General features: G+C 39.1%; 1 protein-coding gene across 1 annotated transcript; it reads right to left on the bottom strand.

The window, feature by feature from the left end:
* On the bottom strand, positions 1-25,816 carry LOC129731404 (centromere/kinetochore protein zw10). Its single transcript, XM_055691384.1, has 4 exons — positions 25,656-25,816; positions 23,952-25,563; positions 396-661; positions 1-340 (listed from the first exon to the last, which is right to left on the bottom strand). Exons 2-4 carry the CDS (start codon positions 25,549-25,551, stop codon positions 119-121), a joined length of 2,088 nt encoding a protein of 695 aa, XP_055547359.1. The 5' UTR covers positions 25,552-25,563; positions 25,656-25,816; the 3' UTR covers positions 1-118.

Below are 25,816 nucleotides of genomic sequence, written 5' to 3'. Positions count from 1 at the left end.
TTTGTATTTTGGAACATCACTATAATTTTATTTGAAAAAAATACGAAACAAGTCATTTCAAACTCAATAGAATAGTTGTTGTAGCGATAAGAATTAGTTGTGTCAAGCAAATTGTTTCTTACAATTGAATGATAGAAGCTAAAGACATCTGTCTATGATTTGTATTTTGAAACAATGCTCTTATCAAATGTTTCACTTCGTCAGCTTTATAATTTAATGTTAGGGGCCCTTTGCCTTCAGCCCAAAGCTCTGTAATTTCAACAAGCGAGGAATCGAGTATCTTATGAAGCTGTAGTAGTTTTGTCCATGGTTTTACCAGTAACGTGATATCTGTGTGATCCTGCAATATTGAAATATAAAAAAAAATCATGATTTAATATAACATAATGATTTACCCTTAAGAGAAAAGGAACTTTCTCTTCGATTATCTTTATTATTGTCACGAGACCGTTTCCAAGCGCTGCAGTAATATCTTCAAGCAATAAAATTCGTTTTATAATTTCGGTACAAAAGGTAGTCAGTAGACTACCAACGCTGTTATTGTAAACCATTTCCGGCAAAACAGTTTGCCAAACGCTTTTTAGTAGCTCAAACTGACGAATGCATTGACGTATGGCTTTTTGGCATTTCGGACTCAACTCAACAATACCGTTAGTTAAATCTGTAATGAAAAGATAAGCTTTACTGAGAAAATAGTATACTAAATGCAACCTCTACATGTCCAAATAAATATGAAAACTAACATTTTTAAGGCAAAAATGTTTAAAAGTAATACTGTTTCAATCGTATTTTCCCTTTTTTGTGATTAAAAATAAACCTCGACAACCGCTGTACAGTTCGTTTTTTGAGATCAATTTTCTGCTTTAGTTGTGTGTGTGTATGTATGTGTGTGCGTGAGTGTGTATGTGTGTGTGTTTGTCTGCGTGTGTGTTTGTCTGCGTGTGTGTGAAAACCTTTCGAGATCCCACTGTCTGGCAGTGATATAAATGAAAAAAGGCAGTTGCATTTATTTTTCATTTCTGCAACTATCTTAGTTTCGGGATCTAGAAGGTGTTAGCTCTACCGACCTTCAGTACTTGCAGTACATTCCGGAGTAATTTTCCATTCGGCGAGCCCCGTCTCAAAATAATATTAGAATCTCAGAGATTTAATTTTTATTTTCAGACTTTCAATTTATTAGACGCATTTATACCAAAAAATTGACCCGTATTCAATAGCATGTTATATTTATTGAATAAAGGAGTGCCAATGAGTAAAATGAATAAATCTTACCATATATATGTACCAAAATACAAACTATTTATGTACCAAAATATTTCCTAAAATTCGATGAAAAAATGCTAAACTTGTAATAAATAATGTGTCAATCGATCGCCTCCGCAAATGCAACACTAAGAAAAATATTAATCTTATGTGGATGCTTATCGACTGTGACGTTCAACTCGGGGGGGAAGAACTTCGGCTATTCAGTCTATTTAGAGCAGCTAAACGATGTTTCGCTTCAACTATCCGACGTTTCGATGATTTATTCCATCTCATCCTTGAGAAAGATGAAATAATCATCGAAACGTCGGATAGTTGAAGCGAAACACCGTTAAGCTACTCTAAATTAACTGAATAGCCGAAAATCTTCCCCCGAGTAAAAAATATTAATTTTTTTTTTATTCTCGCTTATTTTCCGTCGGTCTAGTTCCGCCACTGTTGTGGCCAATCACCGACGCCCAGGGAGGCGACCCCACACCCAGGACCATAACTCACGACCCGTTTATTAACGGACCGGCTCCAACGGCTTTACTTCCTCATGCGATGGAAGGCGTGATCCCAGAGATTTTTCGCCTCAGAAAATTTCCCGGTGTCGGCTAGGATTGAATCTAGACCAGTTGGGTTGGTTGTGAGTGGATCACGCCACCCCACAACCATCGACACCTATGTCGGCGGTGGGATTCGAACCCAGGCGTCGAGCGTGGTTGGCGGAGACGTTATCAACCACACTAGGCCCCCGCTCTAAAAAATATTAATGAAAAAATTAAAAATATAAGCAAAAAAGAAAAAAAGATATTTTTTGCAATTAATTTGCTCTATTTACGGTGGAAACAGCAGCACTGTCTATCCACTCGGACCTGCACACAAGCTTTCATGCAAGCCTTCATGTGGGAAGCAAGTGACGCTTCTTTTGATTGTCACTTTCTATGTAGCTATGAAGTACAATTTTAATAGCGATCACTTTCAAATTACCTCCCACATGTGCACTATACTCACGGCTTACAAAAAAAAGGCTAGCTATTACCGCACTGTAATTTTTTAGTGTCGTCATCCGAATCGTTGAAATGAACAAATCAGCTACTGCGGTGAAAATGACTTGTTCACAAAGCCATTACCACGTGGCTTGAATGATGATCATATTCAATGCTATGCATAATATGTATTGTTAAGCGATATTTGACAGATGATTGAAGTGTTACAAACCGTAACGTTCATTGTACTTTCTGAGTAATAAATGAATGTTCATTTCGTTAATCAACAATTTAACTATGTACCACTGTTTTAATAAAAGGCCTCATGCAAATATCCTAATTCAATGGAAATCAAACCAAGTTTTCAGAACCACATTGGCTACATCCGGTCATGTTCCAGTTTTAGTCCAGGAAATTACCAATTTCAGGATTCAACCAAAATTCATTAAGCGATACCTCTAAGTACGAGGAGCTAAAAAATATAGAACTGGACAACCTAGTGTCATCATAATCTATATAATCAGATCTCGTCGGTGGAAAAATTCTGGTTTTATTGGTTTTCAATTTTTTTATTTGTACGTTATATATTAAAAATGTAAATGATGGAATTTGTTACTGTTTTATTTACCGTGAGGCGCCCTAATTCTGCGCGGCTCTTATTTCTGCGCACTTAGTATCAAAATGTTGATGCTGTTTAGTAAAAGTTAGTTCCGTAGTCACAATTACACCTGTGGTGCATCCCCCACACCGATAAAATGATTGAATCACTTCGATAAACATCGATAAATAAAATAATCAAATGAACACATTCATTACTCATACATACATACACGTCTCAAAATTATCTCGTGCACTTGATATGTATATATTGTAATAAAGTGAGTTAGAATTCAACCATCAACGGCAACAGTCACTCTATCGTCCGAAGACATTCTCTTATCGGTAGGTTCGAGAACCTACAACTGGTGACCCCGTCGTGATCGTCGCGACAATAGATTTCAAACCTTGATCTCGCGACGGTTCGTTATTCCGCGACCACGAAAACTTCGGAACAAAGGTTAGACACGCGAGTTTTAACCCAAACCTGTAGAACGGAATTCCCGACTCAAACCGCGTGTGTGGTGTTGGTTGTACTGACAGTGTATTAACTAACCTCTGGCTGCGAGCCCTTCCACATACCACGTGCTCAATCATAGCCGCCATGCCAGCTGCCACTCTTGACGAACAAGCAAAGGTGGCGGACAAAATTCTTGAAGCACCCCGCGAGCAGATTTCAGCTGTACAAGTAGCCGAATCATCTTCGATATCATCTCTCGAACAAAGAATCGAAGCACTATCACGCCGCCTCGATGAAGCATTATCGTGCGAATTTCGCGGACGGGATCGACACAACAGCCGCACACGCGATCGATCATTCAACAGACGCGAAGGAACTCCAGCCCGCAGTAAAACTCCCCGACGGTGGATCTGCTGGTTCCATTACAAACATGGTGCCGAAGCTCGGAAGTGTGAGAAGACCAAAAGCGATAATCCCAACGTCAAGTGCATGTTTTTCGACGGACGTGTCGAGGTGTACACTCGCCCAAAGGAAAATTGAACGCAACCACCACTGCCGACAAATTTGCACTATTCGCCACCACCTCTAATGAATCGAGCCAGAAGACCATCCAGAACAAACAATCAAACATCCAGCGAATCCCAATACACGACTTAAAAACATCGAATCGATACCTTATCGACACCGGGTCCGACATATCGGTCGTTCCACCCTCATTAAGAGAACGTCTCAACCCTACAGCTTCACACCAGCTTTTCGCCGCTAACGGTACCAAAATCCAAACGTATGGTACTAAACACATCACTGTTGATCTTGGCCTACGAAGAACATTTTTATGGGTATTCGTCATCGCAGATGTAAAATCGCCTATTATAGGAGCGGATTTCCTCAAGCATTTCGACTTACTCGTAGATCTGAGAAGAAACAAATTAATCGACAATACCACCCGATGGGAAATAGAAAATATCCACGCAGTTTCTGAGCCAATTATTACCATATTCGATGAAAATTCCCTCTTCGCTGAAATTCTCACCGAATACCAGGATATCACTGCCCTAGATATGAAGCACCGACCTACTAAAGCCAGCACCGTACACCAATCGTCACCACCGGGCCACCTGTCTTTTGCCGGCCGCGTCGTCTTCCATTGGACAAAATGAAGGAAGCAAAAGCAGAGTTCCAGTTCCTGATGGATCAAGGCATCTGTCAACCATCGAAGAGCAGTTGGGCCAGCCCGTTGCATTTAGTGAAAAAAGCCAACGGCAAGTGGCGACCCTGTGGCGATTATAGAAATTTTAAATGCCATAACGAATTCTGACCGGTACCCTGTGCCACACATCCAAGATTTTCCAACTATTTTACACGGTAAGCAAATTTTTTCGTGCATTGACTTACAACGAGCGTACCACCAAATTCCAGTGGCACCAGAAGATGTTCCAAAGACAGCAATTACAACTCCTTTTGGACTCTTCGAGTTTAAATACATGACTTTCGGTCTGCGTAATGCAGGCCAAACTCTGCAAAGGCACCTTCATGCCATTTTAGGTGACCTTGATTATGTGTTCCCATACATTGACGACATATGCGTGGCATCGGACAATGTTGACCAGCATAAGGCGCATCTCAGTGTTGTCTTCGTGCGATTACGACAAAACGGTCTCGTGATCAATGTTGCAAAATGCCAGATCGGTCAACCATCAGTAGACTTCCTAGGCCATCTTATTACACACGAGGGAACACAACCGAAGCCCAGCAAAGTTCAAGCCATCTTAGACGTCCCACGGCCATCGACTGCCAAGCAACTGAAGAGATTTCTCGGTACTATTAATTTTTATCGACGATTCATCCCCCGGGCAGCAGAAAACCAGCAAATACTGCATGCGATGATCAATGGAAACACCCGCAACGATACAACCATTCTCCAGTGGAACGAAGCTACAATTGCAGCATTTGAGCGATGCAAGCTGGACTTAGCAAACGCTACCCTTCTCGCCCATCCTGCATCGAATGCAAAGCTTGCACTAGATGTCGACGCATCCAACACGGCTATTGGAGCTGTCCTACACCAGATCACCAACAAGGGACCCGAGCCTCTCGCATTCTTTTCGCGAAAACTAAACGGTTCCAACCAAAAAGCAAGTACGTACGACCGAGAGCTGCTCGCAATTAAACATTTCCGCGACATTTTGCAAGCTCGTGAGTTCTGTGTCTACACCGACCATAAACCACTCACTACAGCATTTTGCCAACGTCCGGAGAGAGCAAATCCAACACAACAGAGACGACTAAGTTTTATAAGTGAGTATACAACCGATATTAGGCATGTGTCCGGAGAGGAAAATAAATTCGCCGACATGCTGAGTCGCATTAATACCATAACCACTACCGAAACGATCGACTATGATCGGATGGCCGAAATGCAAAAACACGATTCGTCACTCAAGCAGTTTTTAGATAATCCACCCACTAATACCACCGTAAAATTAAAGCTTCTCAAATCACCATTAGCATCAACACCAATATACTGCGATATTTCTACCCAAGCTATTCGTCCATTTGTGCCGCAAGAGCTTCGATCGAGAATCATTCAGAAGATGCATGGTACATCGCATCCTGGAGTTCGCGCAACCACACGCATGGTTTCAGAACGATTCGTTCGGCCTTCACTTCGTCGTGATTGCAAACAATTCGTCACTAATTGCATCCCTTGCCAAAAATCGAAAACACATCGACACAACAAGACAACGAACGCCAGAATTGCGACACCAAGTAGTCTACCACCCGCTAGCCAACGGTCAAATTGAGCGTACACATCGTCAACTTAAGTCAGCAATAATGTGCCATGAGAAATCTCGTTGGACTGAAGTGCTACCAATCGTGCTTCTTGGAATACGATCATCAGTGAAGGAAGATCTGCAAGCAACGGCCGCTGAACTGACATATGGCACAACACTCAGGTTACCCGGTGAGTTCTTCACCTCCAGTGATAGTAGACTACCTACGGCAGATTTCATCTCCAATTTAAAAGCAACAATGTCAAAGCTTAGACCCACACCAACTTCTAACCACGCCAAACCATCGTTGTTGTCCAGAAACAGCTATCAACATGCAGCCATGTTTTTGTTAAGGTAGGCGCAATCAAACCATCGCTCTCTCAGCCGTCCGTCGAAATCTAATCTAATGGCAAATCTATTGCCATTTCGATCGACCGACTAAAAGCAGCATTTATGCAAGCAGAGGATCTTCGAACCAAAGATGACGTCATCAACCAGCCCGAAGCTACGTCTCCCTCTACCTACCAAACCCGCTCTGGACGCCGCGTGAAGATACCTCGGCAGTATTGGTAAATCTAAGAGGGGAGTAGTGTGGTGCACCCCCCACACCGATAAAATGATTAAACCACTTCGATAAATATCGATAAATAAAATAATCAAATGAACACATTCATTACTCATACATACATACACATCTCAAAATTATCTCGTGCACTTGATATGTATATATTTTAATAAAGTGAGTTAGATTTCAACCATCAACGGCAACAGTCACTCTATCGTCCGAAGACATTCTCTTATCGTTAGGTTCGAGAACCTACACACCACTGAAATTAGTTTATTAGTTTATTTTTACAAGCCGATGCAGGATTGACTCTGAACTTTTAAGACAGTGTTGCCAAATCTGTAAATAGTGTCCGTTGTATTGTGTTCCCAAAAAAAAGATGAACTTTTTTGCAGAGTAGGCAGTGTGACTTTGCACTCGTAACCAAGTGAGTTTTAAAACTTGCTTGCACATTTATTTTCTGTTTGCACGTAAACCCTACTAACAGTGCAGTACACTTCAGTTAGATTTGAGTTTGGATCCTGCATAACAACAATTGCATAAAAATCGAATTGCGATGGAATTTGCGCCGCGTCTGCTGCAACAGTTTGTTGCATTGTCCTTTGAAAGCATAAATTCGATCTCAAAATAAAACTCATCGCGTCACATCATCGCTTGCATCGTTGAATACATCGTGCACTGCATGCATTCCACTCAAACTATCAAACTCAAACTATCGAGAGGAAGCAGATTCAAGTTGAATTCAAATCTGGAAAAGTGTTACTCAGTTCAACTTTGCATGAGTTCAGCCGTGTCGCTCTTTTCTACAACCATTCATGGCATAAAGACGACCGCACATTTCGTAGTTGCTCCTCCGTGATCGATCTGAGCTAGTGAAGTTGCACAAGGAACCACGTAAATGGCTACTCGAGATTAGTTTGCCATCTTCAGTGTACAACAATTTATTAACTACCGCTTTGTATAGATCGATAACGACGCCGGGCACGTCCGTTAGGGTAAGAAAGGATATTGTAAGGAAGGAAGTGTAACATCCGTTGTTATTGGAGACCGAGTTTACCTCTGCGTCTCCACGACTGTGACGGAAAGGAAAGGTTGTATCACCGTGGTAAGTGACGAAATCGAACTATGTTGCGCGCGGAGTTAGCTCATTACGAAGACGAACGTGGTATCTTTAATATCAATCACCGCGAATATATACGAGTGGCGCGCGTCAACCATTGACCAGCCGATGAATCCAAATGTTTAAATATTTGTTCGTGTCCAATCCCGAATGCCCTCGAGAAAGCAAACGCACTCCGGAAGACGCGATTTTTTTGAGAGGTGTACATTGTTATTAAATCAATCACGATATTTGTCAACCAAACTCGATTTGCGACACACTTTCATAAAAGTAACGATCAAACAATCTTCGACTGAACGGTCATACCAAGACTGCGACGGATGGAAAGGTTCGGGTTATTATGTCTCCGTGGCAAGTGATGGAATCGAATGATGATGCGCGCGAGGCTCGCATATTACAAATACGAACGTTGTGTATGTTTCTTATTAACCCCGCGATTCTTTATAAATGACGCGCGTGTAGATCATTGATTGTACGAAGCATCTACGTATTTAAATAAATGTCTATTACCAAACTCGAATACCTGCAAGAAAGCAAACGGTCTTCGGTAGATGCGGTTCTTAAAAAGGTATACATCGCGTATAATCCTGATATTTATTGCGATTAGTTGCGATATTTGTGGCGATCAATTACGATGTTTTTCGCGAATAATTATTTACGATATTTATCGAAAAAAAAGGTTGGCAGCATGGTCAACAATCAGTACGCGGTTCCTGTTTACTGTAGTTTTATTTTTCAAATTATCAGTGATATTCACAAAAAGAAATAGCAAAAACAGTACTTCATAGTAGAACTGTCTGTACCGTGTACGAATGTGATGGATGGACCTCGTCTTAGTTGATTATATGGTTGAGTTTTATCAAACAAACAATCAAACGGTTTTAAACTATAGGTGTGAAAAAAATAGCAAAAGTGTGTTATGCGGAAAGCCGGGTGAAAAATGCTATAGCTTGCATAGATACAGGCAACATGCCCAAACGAGTGATAGAGGAGGGAGAGCGAGACAGACAAAACCAGCTAAGTATTCTATGCCTTTCTTTTGCATTTTTTAATTTGCTGCGACGGCTGTGCATCAGCCGCCATGCAACTGATGCACAGGTTGATTGCTATGATCAGGGCTCAACATTTTCGAAACAAAACAATGGAACTGATTATTCCGCTGTCACTTCGATTCGAACAGTTTCATTTTCAATTGATTCTTCCCGGCTGCTGTCATCGAAACACTTCTTTCACTCTTTTCCGTCTGTTGTACATCGGATCGTTTCGAATGAAAATGATGACTATTTCAATTGACGGAGAGTGACGGAAAGAGAGACACTTTCCTTTCCTTCAGCGTCTCAATTGAAACTAGCACCGCATCGTGTCGTTTGATAATAGTTAGAAATCTATCCGTACCGCAAGCCGCGGTTAATAAAACGGCAATGGCATCCAATAAATACGTCAAACAAATTCCGATCAAAATTTAGGAATTTTTTTCGCTGTTGATCACTGGCGCATTTCGGATTGTGAAACTGGTTTTGGTGTTCTCCGTTTCATATTATCACGGTTTTTCTTTCTCCCTCATCCATATATTTGCGTGAAGTACTGTGTGGAAGCCCCTGTCTCCTCTTCGATTGTGAGAGTGACGGCGATAATCTTTTCTTTCAATTGAAACGCATTTGTTTTAGTTTCTAGCCCTTCAGTTGTCAAACTCAAAGCAAGAGCTTCCGAGTAGTTTTCATGTGACTCACGAAGAGCTTGAGAATGATGCAAAAGCTTTTCAATTGAAAGCGACGGGTCAAAGCGTCACTATAACCTGATAATTGAAAATGACTTTGTCAGGCTCTGGCTATGATGGTGTTTTGGTAGTGGTGTTCATGTTCGCTATGCCACTAGTTATTACTGCGTTGGGACTCGTGTGTGGGATGACGAATAGTTTTATATGTACATTTTAATGTTTTATTGACGTGAAGCTTAATTTTAATAAGATCTTTTAGAAACCCTTTATCGCTGTATGAGGAATGGGCAAAATTTAATTGTGCCTGCGCGACACTGTTCGTGTTTTGTGAATTCTTTAGCTTTTGAAATTTTTACTCTCCGGTTAATTTTTAATAATTATGCTAAATTTTCGTCACGAAACACGTCCGAAACGATAAAATGATAAATGATTGTATTGGCATTTTGAAAATAGATTACGAAAGTTGTAGTGTATTTTTATGCTCATAGAGCTTTCTACGCCAGATCTTACCAATACAGGCTTAGTCGAGTATCCTTATTAAATCGATTTATATTGAACCAAAAAATCAGCTGATGTTCAATTTCGAAAAATATTTCACTTATGAATCCTAGTTCATTAGTGTTACCAGTTTTAACAAACTCACTCAGTAAGCCTCAAAGTTTACTGAGTGTATTATAACATTTATTTGAAGAATGTTTGAGCCAATGAGCCAGAATCACATAATTTTTCGCTCAAGTCTTACTTTTTGCAGCAATCAGTTGTAAAATTATCTACACTACCGCAAACTGCAGAAAATTGTTCGTATTAAACCTAGTTAACCGGGAATGCACTATTGGCCCTCGTCTATAACCTCTTCGTAGCCACTGCCTGAATTAAGCTATCTCAGTGCAACTTGATACAAAAGACAGCCTTTCTCTATCTAAAAAAAAAATGTTTTTCATTCAACACCAACAGTTCACGACACAATTTTCTGTTTGAGGACTTGGACCACTGCAGTCCATTGAAGTAGGATTAAGGTAGTCATTAGAATAAATGAAAAACAACGACACTTCTCAAATTATTTTGATTCGAAATATCCTATAAGTAAATCCGTAACTTGTTCACATTTGGCACCTGAGTTGTATCAAGGAGATTATCTGATGGTGCTCCTGGTTTTTCTGATGAAAAATATTCATCTGTGTTTTTCTGATGAAAAATATGTAATTTCGTCAAGTAAAGAGACTGTTAACAGTTGTTGATGCCTTTGAAGTGTGGTAGTGGTTATTTTGGTTAGTGTCAGGATGCCATATGCGGTGAATGCCGGAATAGGCATATCAAATATTTTTCATTTTCATTTCATTTTGCGGTAGATGGTGGGGCTGTTGGAGCCAAGTCTGTCCAACCCCGAAATTTAAGGAAGGATAATGGCCGACTGCCACTTGCGGGACTGTATGAATGCCATTGGAACGGATTGGGGAAAGATTGGGAAGGTATTTGAGCGTTCGAATAAAATAAAAATAAAAATTAAAAATAAAAAATAAATGAATAAACAAATAAAATAATAATAATGATAATAATAATAATAATAATAATAATAATAATAATAATAATAATAATAATAATAATAATAATAATAATAATAATAATAATAATAACACAAACAAAAAATTATAATAATAATAACAACAATAAGAGAGAAAAAAAATCAACATATGTACTTGGTTTAGGGGATACTTCCCTCTTGTTGTCTGTCTTGTATCTGGTGATTGCTTGGATTGGTTATTGTTGGTTGTTTTGTCTCTTCTCTCATTTGCCTGTCCTGATTTGTTGATTATCGAAGAAATTCTAAGTGTAAATCAGTAAATGATAAAACCTCTGACGATATCAAACTCATGTTATCGTGTAAAAGATAGGGCGTTATAAAATAAATAAAAAACTATAAAATAATAAAAATAAAAAAATTTAAAATAAATAAAAAAATATAAATTAAAAAAAATTAAGGCGTGTTTTATATGATTTTGACCACTTAATAGTATAAAGATAGATAACTTATGGCGGGATACAAAGAGAGAGGGATATAGGACAAGTCAAAGGGGATATATACATGTCATGCTTAATACATTTACTACGCTTCCACTGTTTTATAGTCGTTTGGTCAGGTAATTTACTACTTTTTTATAGTTTGTCCAAAAATCCTTCAAAGATTGAAGAGTCGTCGCTTGATAGACCTTATACATCAGACCACATATACATACACAAATGCATCAGAGTAGGGCCTTGTTAATTTTTTTTTTTTCAATCAACGTTTATTAGACACGGCACAATACAAGTTCATGTTTTACGGAGCCAATTATATCTAGAATTTTACTTCATAAAGTATCTTAAAAACTAAAGACAAATTTTTTATCCTCGCTGCCGACTACGAGTTGAAATTAAATCTAAGATTAAAACTCAAATTAAACGCGTTTTAAAACTGGTGATTTGTTGTTGGGGCGTCATGATGTTCTTCAAACAGCCAAAAACAATGAGCAGCTTATTTGTTATGTTCTGCTAAACCAAGACACGAACTGGAAAATGGACTTTCTCGGGCCTCTAGTTGCTGGTATCGTGCGGGGTCTAGTTGCTGGTTCTGGATCGGGGGTCCAAACGTGTACTTGCGGTTAAGTTGGATGTAGACGGAAAGGAGTGGAGCTAGACTGGTGCATGGATGGATTTCAGGAAAATGTATATGGAGGACATGTTGGGAAGGTCAAGGCTCGCCAAGACATCACGAACAGAAACAGCCGGCTGTCTACCCTCGGCCTGCAGGGAAGCTATTAATTTAGACCTGGCGCCACGGTGTTCAGGGCAAGACCAAACCACATGCTCTATGTCGTGATAACCTTCACCACAGGCACAGATACCACCTTCCCCGAGCCCAATACGATGGAGATGCGCGTCAAATCCATAGTGATTGGACATGAGCCGAGACATCATACAAATGAAGTCTCGACCTACATCCAATCCCTTGAACCACGGGTTCGTCGATACCTTGGGGATAATGGAATGTAACCACCTTCCCAGTTCCCCCTTGGTCCAAGAATTTTGTCAACTGATGATCGTATTCTGACGTACAATTGCGAAAAATTCATTAAAGGCAATTGGTCTTTCATAAATTTCATCGTTTGCTGCGCCCACCTTAGCCAAAGAGTCCGCTTTCTCATTACCCGGTATCGAGCAGTGAGAAGGGACCCACGCTAAGATAATCTGAAACAATTTTTCGGATAAAGCACTCAGATGTTTCTGTATTTTCCCCATGAAATACGGAGGGTGCCTAACATCTTTCATCGATCGGAGAGCCTCAATGGAACTGAGACTGTCCGTAAAGATGAAATAGTGGTCCGTGGGCATTTTTTCGATAATCCCTAGGGTGTACTGAATTGCAGCCAATTCTGCGACATAAACAGAAGCAGGATTAACGAGCTTATGGGAGACGGTTAAACTGTTATTGAAGATACCGAAGCCAGTGGACCCATCGAGAAGTGATCCGTCAGTGTAGAACATATTGTCGCAGTTGATGTTTCGATATTTATTGGAAAATTTTTTGGGGATCTGCTGCACGCGTGAATGATCCAGGATTCCACGAGTTTCTTCTATCATGGATGTATCGAAAAACACAGTAGAATCAGAAGTATTTGATAAGTCGACACGATTTGGAATATTCGAAGAAGGGTTAATATTTTGGGACATGTGATTGAAATACAATGTCATAAAACGGGTTTGAGAATTAAGTTCGATTAACCTTTCAAAATTTTCAATCAATGGACGGTTCAAGACCTCACATTTGATAAGAATACGAGAAGACAGACTCCAGAAGCGGTTTTTCAAAGGTAGAACACCAGCTAAGACCTCCAAACTCATCGTATGGGTCGATTGCATGCAACCTAAGGCGATACGCAAACAACGATATTGTATTCGCTCCAGTTTGATCAAATGTGTGTTTGCTGCGGAGCGGAAGCAGAAACACCCTTACTCAATTACAGACAATATCGTTGTTTGATAAAGCCTTATAAGGTCTCCCGGGTGTGCTCCCCAGCATGATCCGGTTATTGTACGAAGAAAATTAACTCTTCGTTGGCATTTTTTCATCAGATACCTAATGTGACAACCCAATGTGCCTTTAGAGTCAAACCAGACACCAAGATACTTGTGTACCAAAACCTGAGAAATAGTTTTACCCAATAATTGTGGCTGGAGCTGAGCAGGTTCATGCTTCCTTGAAAAAACTACAATCTCAGTCTTCTCCGGTGAGAATTCGATACCCCAAGCCCAAGTAAAGCCCAAGCAGACAAATTGTCCAAGGTATCTTGCAATGGTCCTTGCAAATCGGCAGCTTTGGCTCCTGTAACAGAGACCACGCTGTCATCTGCAAGTTGTCTTATCGTGCATAAATTTGCCAGACATGCGTCAATGTCATTCACATAAAAATTGTAAAGAAGGGGGCTCAAGCATGAGCCCTGGGGAAGACCCATGTAGCTAATTCGAAAAGTTGCCAAATCGCCGTGCGTAAAATGCATGTGCTTTTCGGACAACAAATTGTGCAAAAAATTGTTTAAAATTGGAGAAAATCCTTGTCGGTGAAGTTTACCCGAAAGAATGTCAATTGAAACGGAATCAAAAGCCCCCTTAATGTCCAAGAACGCAGACGCCATTTGTTCTTTGCGAGCATACGCCAGCTGAATATCTGTTGAAAGCAACGCAAGACAATCATTCGTCCCTTTGGCACGGCGAAAGCCAAACTGAGTATCTGATAGCAGACCATTTGATTCGACCCAGTGGTCTAAGCGACGAAGTATCATTTTTTCCATCAATTTCCGGATACAGGATAGCATTGCAATCGGCCTATAAGAGTTGTGATCAGAAGCTGGTTTCCCTGGTTTTTGGATGGCGATCACCTTCACTTGCCTCCAATCCTGCGGTACAATGTTTTGCTCCAGGAACTTATTGAACAAGTTCAACAAGCGCATTGCCGGGTAGATTCTTCAACAAGTTGAATTTGATTCTATCTAACCCAGGTGCGTTATTGTTACAGGACAGGAGGGCAACTGAAAATTCTGCCATCGTAAAAGGTGATTCTATCGCGTCGTGGCCCGGAGACGCATCGCGAACAATGTTTTGCTCAGGAACAGAGTCCGGACATACTTTCCTGGCAAAATCAAATATCCACCTACTTGAAGACTCCTCGCTTTCGTTGACCGTTACGCGATTCCGCATTCTTCGGGCTGTGTTCCAAAGAGTGCTCATTGATGTCTCCCTCGACGTCTCGTTTACGTACCGACGCCAATATCCGCGTTTCTTTGCTTTAGCCAAGCTTTTAAACTTGGTATCAAGCTCCGAATAACTTTAAAGTCGTCGGCACTGTCTGTATCCCGGTAGGTCAGATACGCGTCGGATCTTTGCGTGTAGACATCGGAGTACTCTTTGTCCCACCACGGAGTGGGAGGCCGTTCTTTGATCGTCACGCCGCGATATTTTTTCGTTTGGGCTTGCAACACGGCGTCGAGAATCAAGCCCGCGAGGAGGTTGTATTCTTCAAGTGGTGGATGATGTTGAATCGACTCGACCGCTTTTGAAATCATTCCCTTGTATAACTTCCAATCGACATTCCGTGTGAGGTCATACGGAATGTCAATTGGTCGCATGCGAGTTGACCCGTTAGTAATTGAAATAAGAATAGGCAGATGGTCGCTACCGTGAGGATCGAGGATTACCTTCCATGTGCAATCCAACCGTAGCGACGTCGAACATAAGGATAGATCCAAAGCGCTTGGGCGCGCTGGAGGTTTCGGGATACGTGTCATTTCACCGTTATTCAAAATAGTCATGTCGAAGTCATCGCAAAGGTTAAAGATTAAAGAGGAGCTTTTATCATTGTAAGGGGAACCCCAAGCCACACCATGAGAGTTGAAGTCTCCCAAAATCAAACGTGGCGAGGGAAGAAGTTCTATTAAATCAAAGAGCAGCCGTTGCCCAACCTGTGCTCTGGGAGGAGATGATATATTGAGGCAATACAAAGCTCTTTACCTTGTATTGTCATTTGACATGCGACAACTTCGATGCCTGGAATCGACGGGAGGTTAATACGTAATCCCTAAAAGTACTCCTCCGTATGGGGTATCTCGATCAAGGCGGATAATATTAAAATCATGGAAGTTAAGATCAGTATTCGAAGTAAGCCAAGTTTCACAAAGAGAAAATGCATCGCATTTTTTTTTTATTTATCAAAACTTTGAATGTATCGATTTTTGGTAAAATACTTCTACAATTCCACTGTAAAACAGAGATAGAATCCTTCAAATTAGCAGATGAATTAGCCATCGAAGGATACGATCGCTGCAAGGAGGGGCCATTGGGCAGCCAACTGCTTCAGAAATGATCTAACTGTTGGGAGGAACGCTTTAAGAAAATTTTTAATTGGATCAGGTATATTGAAGTTTTCAAAAATCCAGTCCACAATATCTGAAAATTTCACCAATCCAGCATTTGATTTATCTACTGGATGTGCAAAAGGAACAACTGGGGTTTTAGATGTTCCTGGAAGTGCTGGGAACTCCTTCTGAGACTTTAAATTTCCGAGCCCAGGAGGAACTTGCTTCGGTTTTTCCTCAGCACTTTTTGTAGTGATTTCACTTTGGGAAATCCTAGGACCTTTTCTGGGAAGCTTAGGAGAGAAAAGATTTTTCCTCTTTCTAGACGCCCCAGGTTTTACATAGGATGTTTCCCCTAGTGAATCGTCCGAATCGGTTTCATCAGAGGACAGTGGATCAAAGGGGTTTGAAGTAAAGGGAGAGGTGGTCGCGGTCTTTTTAAGCATGTTTGCGTAAGAACGCTTCGAACGCTCCTTGAGTGACCGCTTGATTTTATCCCTGCGCTGCATGTACGTCGCGCATGTGGAGAGCTCATGCTATTTTTCCCCGCAGTGAATACATTTTTCAGCATTTACACTGCAGGTAGCCTCAGCATGGGTCTCTCCACACTTGCCGCACCTTGCCTTATTGCAGCAGTAGGCCGCAGTGTGACCTAACTGCTTACAATTAGTGCAATTCATTACGCGGGAACATACAGGCGCACAGGTAGACGCACCCGGTGGATCGTCACGTGACTGGGCAGCGCAGACCCGGCGAACGTAACCCGAAACGAGTCTGACGGGGTGTACACTTTTTTGCCGTCGACGAGCGACACTGACCGCAATTGCTTACAATCAATGATCTTTACATCGAGGCATGCGGCGTTCCTAAAGCAACCGATTCCGCTTTTTAGTATACACTCAACCGACAGACCCGAATCGGTCACGACGCCGTCGATCTCCACGTCGCGAGCTGGCACATATACGCGGTACTCTCAAGTAAAGAGCTCGGAGCAGGCTATATCGTTGGCCTGTTTCCGGTCATTGACCACAACACGGAGCTTGTTTGGTCTGACCTTCGAAATTTCAGTGACGGCCTTGAAACGCGACGTCACGTCTTTTGAAATCTGCAAAATATTCAACTATTTCGACTTCGGCCCTGCTTTTGGCCTAACGTACACAAAAAACCGGCTGCCCGCCGCTCCGTCTGGATAAAGCCTGGGGCGTGGGGTGACTGGAACAGGGTCAGAAGAGGATTGATCAGGAGGGACAGGGTCGATGGGGTTTGGGGACGGAGGATCGGGGGGTAAGGGAATCAAAGGCCCTGAGCGCGGGTTATAACACAAATCAGGATTCAGGACAAACAATGCAGGATGAATCGGACAAACGATGCCAGTTATGTAATATTTTACCCGAGTTAAATTCCTCTGAAAAAAACGCGGACTCTAAAAATGACGTCTATTCGCAACGCACACGTCTACTTCGATGGGGCCTTGTTAATGTTGAGAGAAAAAAAAACTAAACTTGATAGCAGAAAGCCTGTACGAGACTAGAAATGACACATAAATTATAGATCTTGTTTCTACTACTACGGCTACTACAACTACACAGAATTAAGAAGTAGGTTGGTAATTATCACTTTCTAGATGAGAGCAGAGCTTGCACAATGTGGTCTGGTTCACCTGTGAAGAGAATTCGCCAAAACTATCAACAATTGTCATGATTCCTCCCCACATAGGAGACTGCCGAGATCAGAGTAGGAAGAGCTACAACATAGGTATCTGACTCTCATGATCTCCCTTAGCTCCCATCCGCCACCCGAAAGCACGCGCCCTTGGGCTGTCAAAGCTGAATCAACTTTGTAACTCTATCTTGAAGGGTTCTGTAAAGCTATAAGAGCCCATGATTTGAGCTCAACCACCAAGCCCAGGGTGCCGAAATAGGCATATCAAATATGAATTCAAAACTTCAACACGATTCTCATTCAAAATTTAATCTGATGACTTAAGCTTTAAAAAAGCAATGTTGTCTAATAGCAGTGCGTCTTGAACTGTCCTACAGATCAGACGTTTTTTCGGTTGCTTGTGGACTGGTCTTTGACTGCCTATAGCTTCAAAGTTTGTGTTTTGTCAGTGTGTCTTTTGAAGACTACCTGAAAGTTATTTCCCATCAGTCTTTCTCAAGACTACCTACTTTTGAATTTAACATTTGTTTTAACTTTTTTCGTATCACCTGAAATGGCTGGACGGAAAAAGAAACCTCGCATCGCTGCGGGGAGGAAAAGAGAGGCATCTCTTTCTGACACTTCGAGTGTCTGTAGTGACAATCCTTTTGATATTTTGCCTGAGCAAGAAGCTGGTGAAATGGAAGTTATTAATAATGAAACTATACAAAATATAAAATCTTTAAAAAAGGAGAAAGTTCCACCTATTGTGGTAACTATTTCTTCTGAATTTAATATATTCAAAAAGGAACTTTCAACGTTTGTTTCTGACGTTAAAGTTACCTATCAAATTGGCCGTAGAGGTGAATGCCGCTTATTAGCCGACTCAGTAAAGGGTCGTGATCGTCTTGTTCAGTATTTAACTGACAAGATGTACAAATTTTTTACATATGACACCAAGAACGCCAAGCCGTTCAAGGTTGTCTTGAAAGGTCTCACCAACGATCAAACCGTTGATGAGATCAAACTTACTTTAACAGAATTACTTGGCATAGCCCCTACCCAAGTAATTCTAATGAAACAAAAATCACGAGGCGAAAACAGTCAGAGAACTGGAATTTCCCTTGCTAATTATTTAATTAATTTTAACCGCAATGAGGTTAACAACTTAAAATTTTTTGAAAAAGCACATGCTTTGTATAATGTGCGTGTAAAGTGGGAAATTTATAGGAAGTATGGCGGAGGTGAAAAGCATATCACCCAATGCCGTACTTGCCAACGTTATGGCCATGGTTCCAAATTCTGTAACATGGACCAAAAATGTCTTAATTGTGGAGACTCTTCTCACAAAAAGGACACATGTCCTGTGAAAGAGAGTAAAAATTTTCGCTGTGCGAATTGTAACGGCAACCATATGTCAAATTTTTATCAAAAAAATTCAATTTCTCAATTAAAACCAACTTCAAAACAAAATTCTCCAAGCGTACCAGTGACGCATAGTTTACCTACTCCTTTGCATACCCGTTTAACTTATGCACAGGTTACAGGTAGTTCGAACATTATACCGCCTAGTGTTGGTAGTTCGAAAATAACCGTTAATATGGGTAAGCAAAACACGCTAGAAAATAATTGTACACCTATCACTCCAGCTAATATTGCTACCGAAAATATTTTTTCTAATGTCAACTGCCTGGGGCCTATTACAGCAGGTAAACTTTCTTTTTTGCAACAGGCGATGTTCGATCTTATGAACGCCATGTTGCAGGCAAAATCAATGTTTGAAGCCATTCAAATAGGCACAAATTTTACTATTAAAATTGTTTCTAATTTAAAATTTAGCAATGATTTTAAATAAAACAATTAAAATATTAAATTGGAATGCTCGCTCATTGAAGGCCAATGAGAATGAGCTTTTTAATTTTTTAACAGTAAATAATGTGCATATTGCAATTATTACTGAAACATTTTTGAAACCTAACATAAAATTAAAATATGATCCCAATTACGTGGTTCATAGATATGATAGGATTCAGGGTTCCGGCGGTGGAGTTGCAATTGTTATTCATCGCCGAATCAAACATCGTGCTCTTCCCCATCTTGAGACGAAAGTTATTGAAACTTTGGGAATTGAAGTTCAAACTGAACTTGGGATTTTATTTATTGCCGCAGCATATTTACCATTTCAATGCACACGCGAGCTCAAAAATTATTTTAAAGGTGATTTACAAAAACTCATCAGAAATCGTTCGAAATTTTTCATAATCGGCGATTTTAACGCTAAACATCGTTCATGGAATAATTCTCAAAGTAATTCCAATGGCAAAATTTTATTCAATGATTGTTCTTCAGGATACTATTCTATTTTGTCTCCGAATAGTCCTACATGCTTTTCTTCTGTAAGAAACTCTTCAACAATTGATTTGGTGCTAACAGATCAAAGTCATGTATGTAGTGATTTGATCACACATGCTGACTTTGATTCTGACCATCTTCCAATAACTTTTTCTTTATCACATGAATCAGTTTTAAACCCTATGAGCTCTGTTTTTTAATTATAACAAGGCTAATTGGGAAAGATACAAAACTCATATTGAGAGAAATTTCAATAATGAGCTTGATTTGCAAAACGAAGTGAATATTGATTCCGCTTTGGAAGCATTAAAATGTGCAATTGTTGATGCCAGGAATTATTCTGTTCCAAAGGCTCAAGTGAAATTTGATACACCAATAATTGACGAAAATCTGCAACTTCTAATTCGTTTGAAAAATGTCCGCAGACTTCAATATCAACGTTCTCGTGACCCTGTTTTTAAAACTATTTATAAAGATTTACAGAAAGAGATTAAACATAGATTTACTCTTCTGAGAAATCAAAATTTTGAGACTAAAGTTGAAAAATTGAAACCATATTCAAAACCATTTTGGAAGCTGTCGAAGATTCTTAAGAAACCTTCAAAGCCTATTCCAGTTTTAAAAGATGGTGAACGTTTTCTTGTATCCAATGAACAAAAGGCTCAAAGACTTGCTCAGCAGTTTGAGAGTGTTCATGACTCAAATTTGAATTTTGTGAGTCCAATTGAAAATGAAGTCACACGTCAATATGATTTAATTTCTTCCCAGAATTTTTTACCTGCAGAAATAATTGAAACAAACTTGAATGAGATTAAATCAATTATTAAAAATTTCAAAAATATGAAAGCACCTGGTGACGATGGAATCTTTAATATACTAATCAAACATCTCCCTGAGAGCACAATGGAATTTTTAGTAAAAATTTTCAATTGCTGCTTCAAAATTGCATATTTTCCCAAATTATGGAAAAATGCAAAAATTACTCCAATTTTAAAACCGGATAAGAACCCAGCTGAAGTTTCAAGTTATCGACCAATCAGTTTGCTTTCTTCAATAAGTAAACTGTTTGAGAGAATTATTCTTAACAGAATGATGTCACACATCAACGAAAATTCAATTTTTGCAAATGAACAGTTTGGATTTCGCCATGGGCATTCCACAACTCATCAATTGCTCCGAGTTACTAATATGATACGAGCTAACAAATCTGAAGGTTATTCCACTGGAGCTGCTCTTTTAGACATAGAAAAAGCATTCGACAGTGTTTGGCATAAAGGTTTGATTGCGAAATTGCAAACTTTTAATTTTCCAATTTTCCTAATCAAAATTTTAAAAAATTATCTTACTGATCGAACTCTGCAGGTTGTCTATCAGAATTCAAAATCTGATAGATTTCCTGTCAGAGCAGGTGTACCTCAAGGTTCAGTCTTGGGTCCAGTCCTGTACAACATATTCACTTCAGATCTTCCTGATTTGCCTCCAGGATGCACAAAGTCATTGTTCTGCGATGACACAAGCATTTCCGTAAAAGGAAAAAGTCTTCGTGTCATATGCAGTCGATTGCAGAAAAGTTTAGATATTTTTTCTTCCTACTTGCAAAAGTGGAAAATCTCTCCCAATGCTTCTAAAACTCAAATGATAATTTTTCCGCATAAGCCTAGGGCTTCTTTCCTCAAGCCAAACAATAATCACGTTGTCAAGATGAATGGGGTTATTTTAAGTTGGTCCGACAAGGTTAAGTACTTGGGACTAACTTATGATAAAAAACTTATTTTCAAAGAGCACATTGAGAGTATACAAGCCAAGTGCATCAAATATACGAGATGTTTATATCCTCTCATTAACAGGAATTCTAAACTTTGTTTAAAGAACAAACTTTTGATTTACAAACAAATTTTTAGACCAGCAATGCTTTATGCTGTACCGATCTGGTCAAGTTGCTGTTCAACAAGAAAGAAAACGCTCCAAAGGATTCAGAATAAAATTCTGAAAATGATTTTGAAGCGTCCTCCTTGGTTTGGTACAACCGAATTACATAGACTCACTGGTGTTGAACCATTAGAAGCTATGTCAAATAAAATTATTAACAATTTTCGACAAAAATCGTTGCAATCCTCAATTGCTACGATAAGCTCTCTTTATAGCCAATTAGTTAGCAATTAAGTTAGTTATAAGTTTACTTCCCCTTTTCTGACAAGTAGGTTTAAATCCCTACGAATGATAAGCCCTACGAAGTCACCATTTGTGATTGGACACACATACTCATTATTTACTAATATTTATCATAAATACTTAAGCTACTAACAAATCCCCCCTTAAAAAAAAAAAAATGTTGTCTAATAGGTAGGATTCAAATATTGACTATAAAAACGTTTGGGCATTTTGTCAACTGATTTGAAATAATACATTGATATCCATGCTTACATGCATTTTTTTTTCAGCTTTGGATGCTGAACTTTGCCAATTTTTTTTATTCAATAGGTAATAATAAAGGACAGATGAATAAAAAACTGTACGAGTTTTATTTAAAAACAGTTCTCTTAAGTCTTCACAAACGTTTGCCAAAACATATTAATGCTGACCGGACGTTTAGGCTTTGTATGCATGGGACTTTGCTAGTTTATATATTCAGTAGGTATCAAATCATAATTATTATTATAACTTATAAGTATATAAATATTGAGGACACGATGAGATAGCTCGCGAGATAAACGAATCTTCAACGATTCACATTCGGATGTAAGGATATCTCGCATAGGTATACAGTATTTACAAAAATACTTTTAATAAAATTTACATGGAATATCCCCTAATTTTAGGTGAGTGTCTTTAAATATAGATAGACATTCATAAATTACGTAATGAAAAAAAAAACAATTTTCGAACCCCCACTCTCCCATGTGTACCGAAACGAAACGCCAACACCTACCACACATAAAAATTACGTAACGCTGTAGAAGAATTTGCTTAATAAAAATGCTCGGTTTTTAAGAGTTTCTTCAGAGATTTTCTGTTACGTAACGCTGATCTTACCTCCCCCCTTCTCTATGTAACAAATCGTAATGCTCAAGGATACCCCCCCCCCCTCCTACCTTATGAGCGTTACGTAATTTATGGATGCCGCCATAGGAATTTAAATATTTCATGCATCAGATATTGCTTGCAAGTTAGCTTGACCCTATCAGTGTTTTGTTTGCGCAATAGCCTATGTGCTATAAAAAAATATAGCATCATTTACCAAAAAATTACCAGAGCTATGCACTCATACAATCCCTATCCTGAGATGCGTTCTCTAAACAAAACGAATATCATCATCCCATTCCTTTCCAATTAACACAGTCTTTTGGTCGTGGCCAGAGTCGTTATTGGTCAGGGGTAAAAGTATTGTAAACCAGTGAAAATGACACGATGAGCATCCTAAGCACCATTTATCTGGTTCATTTTACAATTGTGTTGGTTAGACCAATCACAGAGTGCAACTAAAGGCAGTCTACCTAAACTAAGCATGGCACCTGAATCCTTTCGCACGTATTGCTATATTGAAGGGTAGTAAACAATGCTTCAGCTATTCCTGGCTTAAATAATAAACTTAGTAACCGAACGTTCTGTCAAGTTACTAAGATTTCTGTCTATTAGTTTCTTAAATGTATATGTTAGAGTTTTGAAAAAAAAATAGAATTTTTTAGAAACATGATGCAGAAAATCTGATGTTTGGGCAAACTACATACAACCTAATAGATACGATGCTTGAAATTATGCACATTTAGGAAACATGCCGTTGTCGTGTAGTTCTGGGTTAGCAATACCGCAAACACGAATCCGACGTTAATGAACAATTAAGTGACCATTTTTAGCAAACCAATACAGATACAGACTTCTCATTGCCACGACTAATGCTTATATGAATAGTTCATCCTTAAAAGTTGCGTTTAGGTGTTTATAAGTGGCTTATTGTTGACTATACACGCATGATTGACACAGATGATGAATTACAACTCATAGCTGTATGTATATTGAAAGTACTAAGCTAAAATTCTTGGCGATTATCGGCAAATTTACGGGGTAATACAATGCAGCATATTTTTATACAATTATTTACACTTACCAAATTCCCGCAAAGACTGCATGAGCAATGTACGCTGATTCTGTAGCTGTATATGAAAAGTTTTATTTCCTTGGTCGCGGAGAGCATTCCCGATCAACATGAAAGAATAATTAGCATCAAGCTTACTAGCATTTTTCTGCAACCAAAACGACAAATACATGCAATTATTGTGAAACAATGCTGACTGCTGAGGAATTTTTAGTAACAGCTTTTCGTGAATTTGAGTAACTTCTATAGTGTAACGTTCTAAAACAGTTGCAATCGTTTCCATCAAACGATCTGACAGTTTCCTCTCTCCATTTAATCCTTCAGACAAAACTTTATCCAATAACTTTTTCAGCTCAATTGTGCTTTTTGATACCATACAACTCGCGAACATGTCGCTCCCGCAAGAGAAATCTGACTCACGATCTTCTACAAGCACCATGTCATGTAAATCTTTTTTCATAATCTCAAATGCGTTTGAAACGATGTTGGCACAGAATTTTTTTTGAAATAATAGTTCAATTTTGCTTGCATATTCGTCAAGCATGGAATCACTTTCGCCGTCCAAAAATAGCATGTCCCTGAGGAATTTATTGAATTCTTGAACTGCCTGCACTATGTTAGAATCATTCATTTCATCTATAGTGTCTGGAATATCGTTCTGCAAGCAATTATCAATAAGCAAACGACAAATTTTGCTTTTCGTGTGTTTTGCAATAATAGAAAAAATACACTGACGATCCGATATTACTATATTCATGTGCCCCAGGCAATAAAAAGTATCTATCATTAATTGAAAAATAATCTTGTAATTCGGTCTCAAATCTTCATTGGATTTTAGTTGATATGACAGTTGTAGCGATATAAAATCTCCATCATTTTCGTTATATACTAACAAAACAGGCCTTGTTATGATAGGTTCGAACACGTTATTCATCAAAAAACTGCATAATTTATGAATGTTGTAATTGGTGTGAATCAGTGCCAGGACCACTTGATGTAGTTGATCTTCATCTTTTTTGATATTAATTGTAATCGCTTTCGTATTTTGGAATGGTTTCTCGCGAAGTTGTACAAGTGATTCGAATTTTTTGTTTAGATTGAATAGCAATATTTGATACTCTTCATGACAGCGTGATCGTATATTATGATAGCCATCTAATCTTAACAGCACAGCATCGCTTCCATCATCCAAAAGCGCTTTAACCTTTTCAATGATATGTATCAACTTTTGATAATCATCTCCACAACGAGGAATCATATCAAACAACCCATGAATTGTTTGTAACTTATACGCGGTTTTATAAGCAGTAATACATTCACTGAGTTCCTCTTGTTGTTGTTGCATTCTTTCATTAGTCATATACAACTGCCAGGAAGAATCCTTATTGATTAATGTTATGGCTTTGTTAATTTCATCCTCCAACAATTTGCCATTTTTCATGATTTTAACATTGTCGTAGCAGTTAGGCAAAAAATCTAAATAGTAATTAGAAACTATCTCTTGCACTTTTAATTGGTAATCTCGGATTTTAGCTATTAAAACATTTATTGCTGTCTTTGCGTCGATTTCATTTTCTATAGCATCAATTTTTGTTTCATCCATCAACATCATTATGAACGAATGCTGAAACAAAATAGGAGATTCTATTAAGTGAACCTTGATAGGCGACATTTTAAAAAGTATCAATTGATTCATTTTCTCCTGCTGACGTTCACCTGCAAGATGTTTTAATCCTAAATTACCAACTTATTTTTGTTTGCACTGAACAATATATTTTAGGTTTGAGAATAATGTTAAATATAAACGGTCAGAGATGTCAGAAATTTTTAAAAGATGGTAATCAATCCAAGTATGATGACAGTTCTACAAGGTATGC

This window comes from Wyeomyia smithii, chromosome 3 (assembly GCF_029784165.1).
Source record: "Wyeomyia smithii strain HCP4-BCI-WySm-NY-G18 chromosome 3, ASM2978416v1, whole genome shotgun sequence".
NCBI lineage: Eukaryota > Metazoa > Arthropoda > Insecta > Diptera > Culicidae > Wyeomyia > Wyeomyia smithii.
The sequence above is the reverse complement of the archived record's forward strand: the minus strand, read 5'-3'. Positions and strand labels throughout refer to the sequence as shown.

Excerpts from the sequence above, each read along its gene's own strand:
- LOC129731404 (XM_055691384.1), bottom strand. The coding sequence starts at position 25,551 with ATGATGTTGATGGATGAAACAAAAATTGATGCTATAGAAAATGAAATC. Across the intron at positions 662-23,951 it reads GCAGTCTTTGCGGGAATTTG|ATTTAACTAACGGTATTGTT; the intron begins GTAAGTGTAAAT and ends TTTTCATTACAG. Across the intron at positions 341-395 it reads AAGTTCCTTTTCTCTTAAGG|GATCACACAGATATCACGTT; the intron begins GTAAATCATTAT and ends TCAATATTGCAG.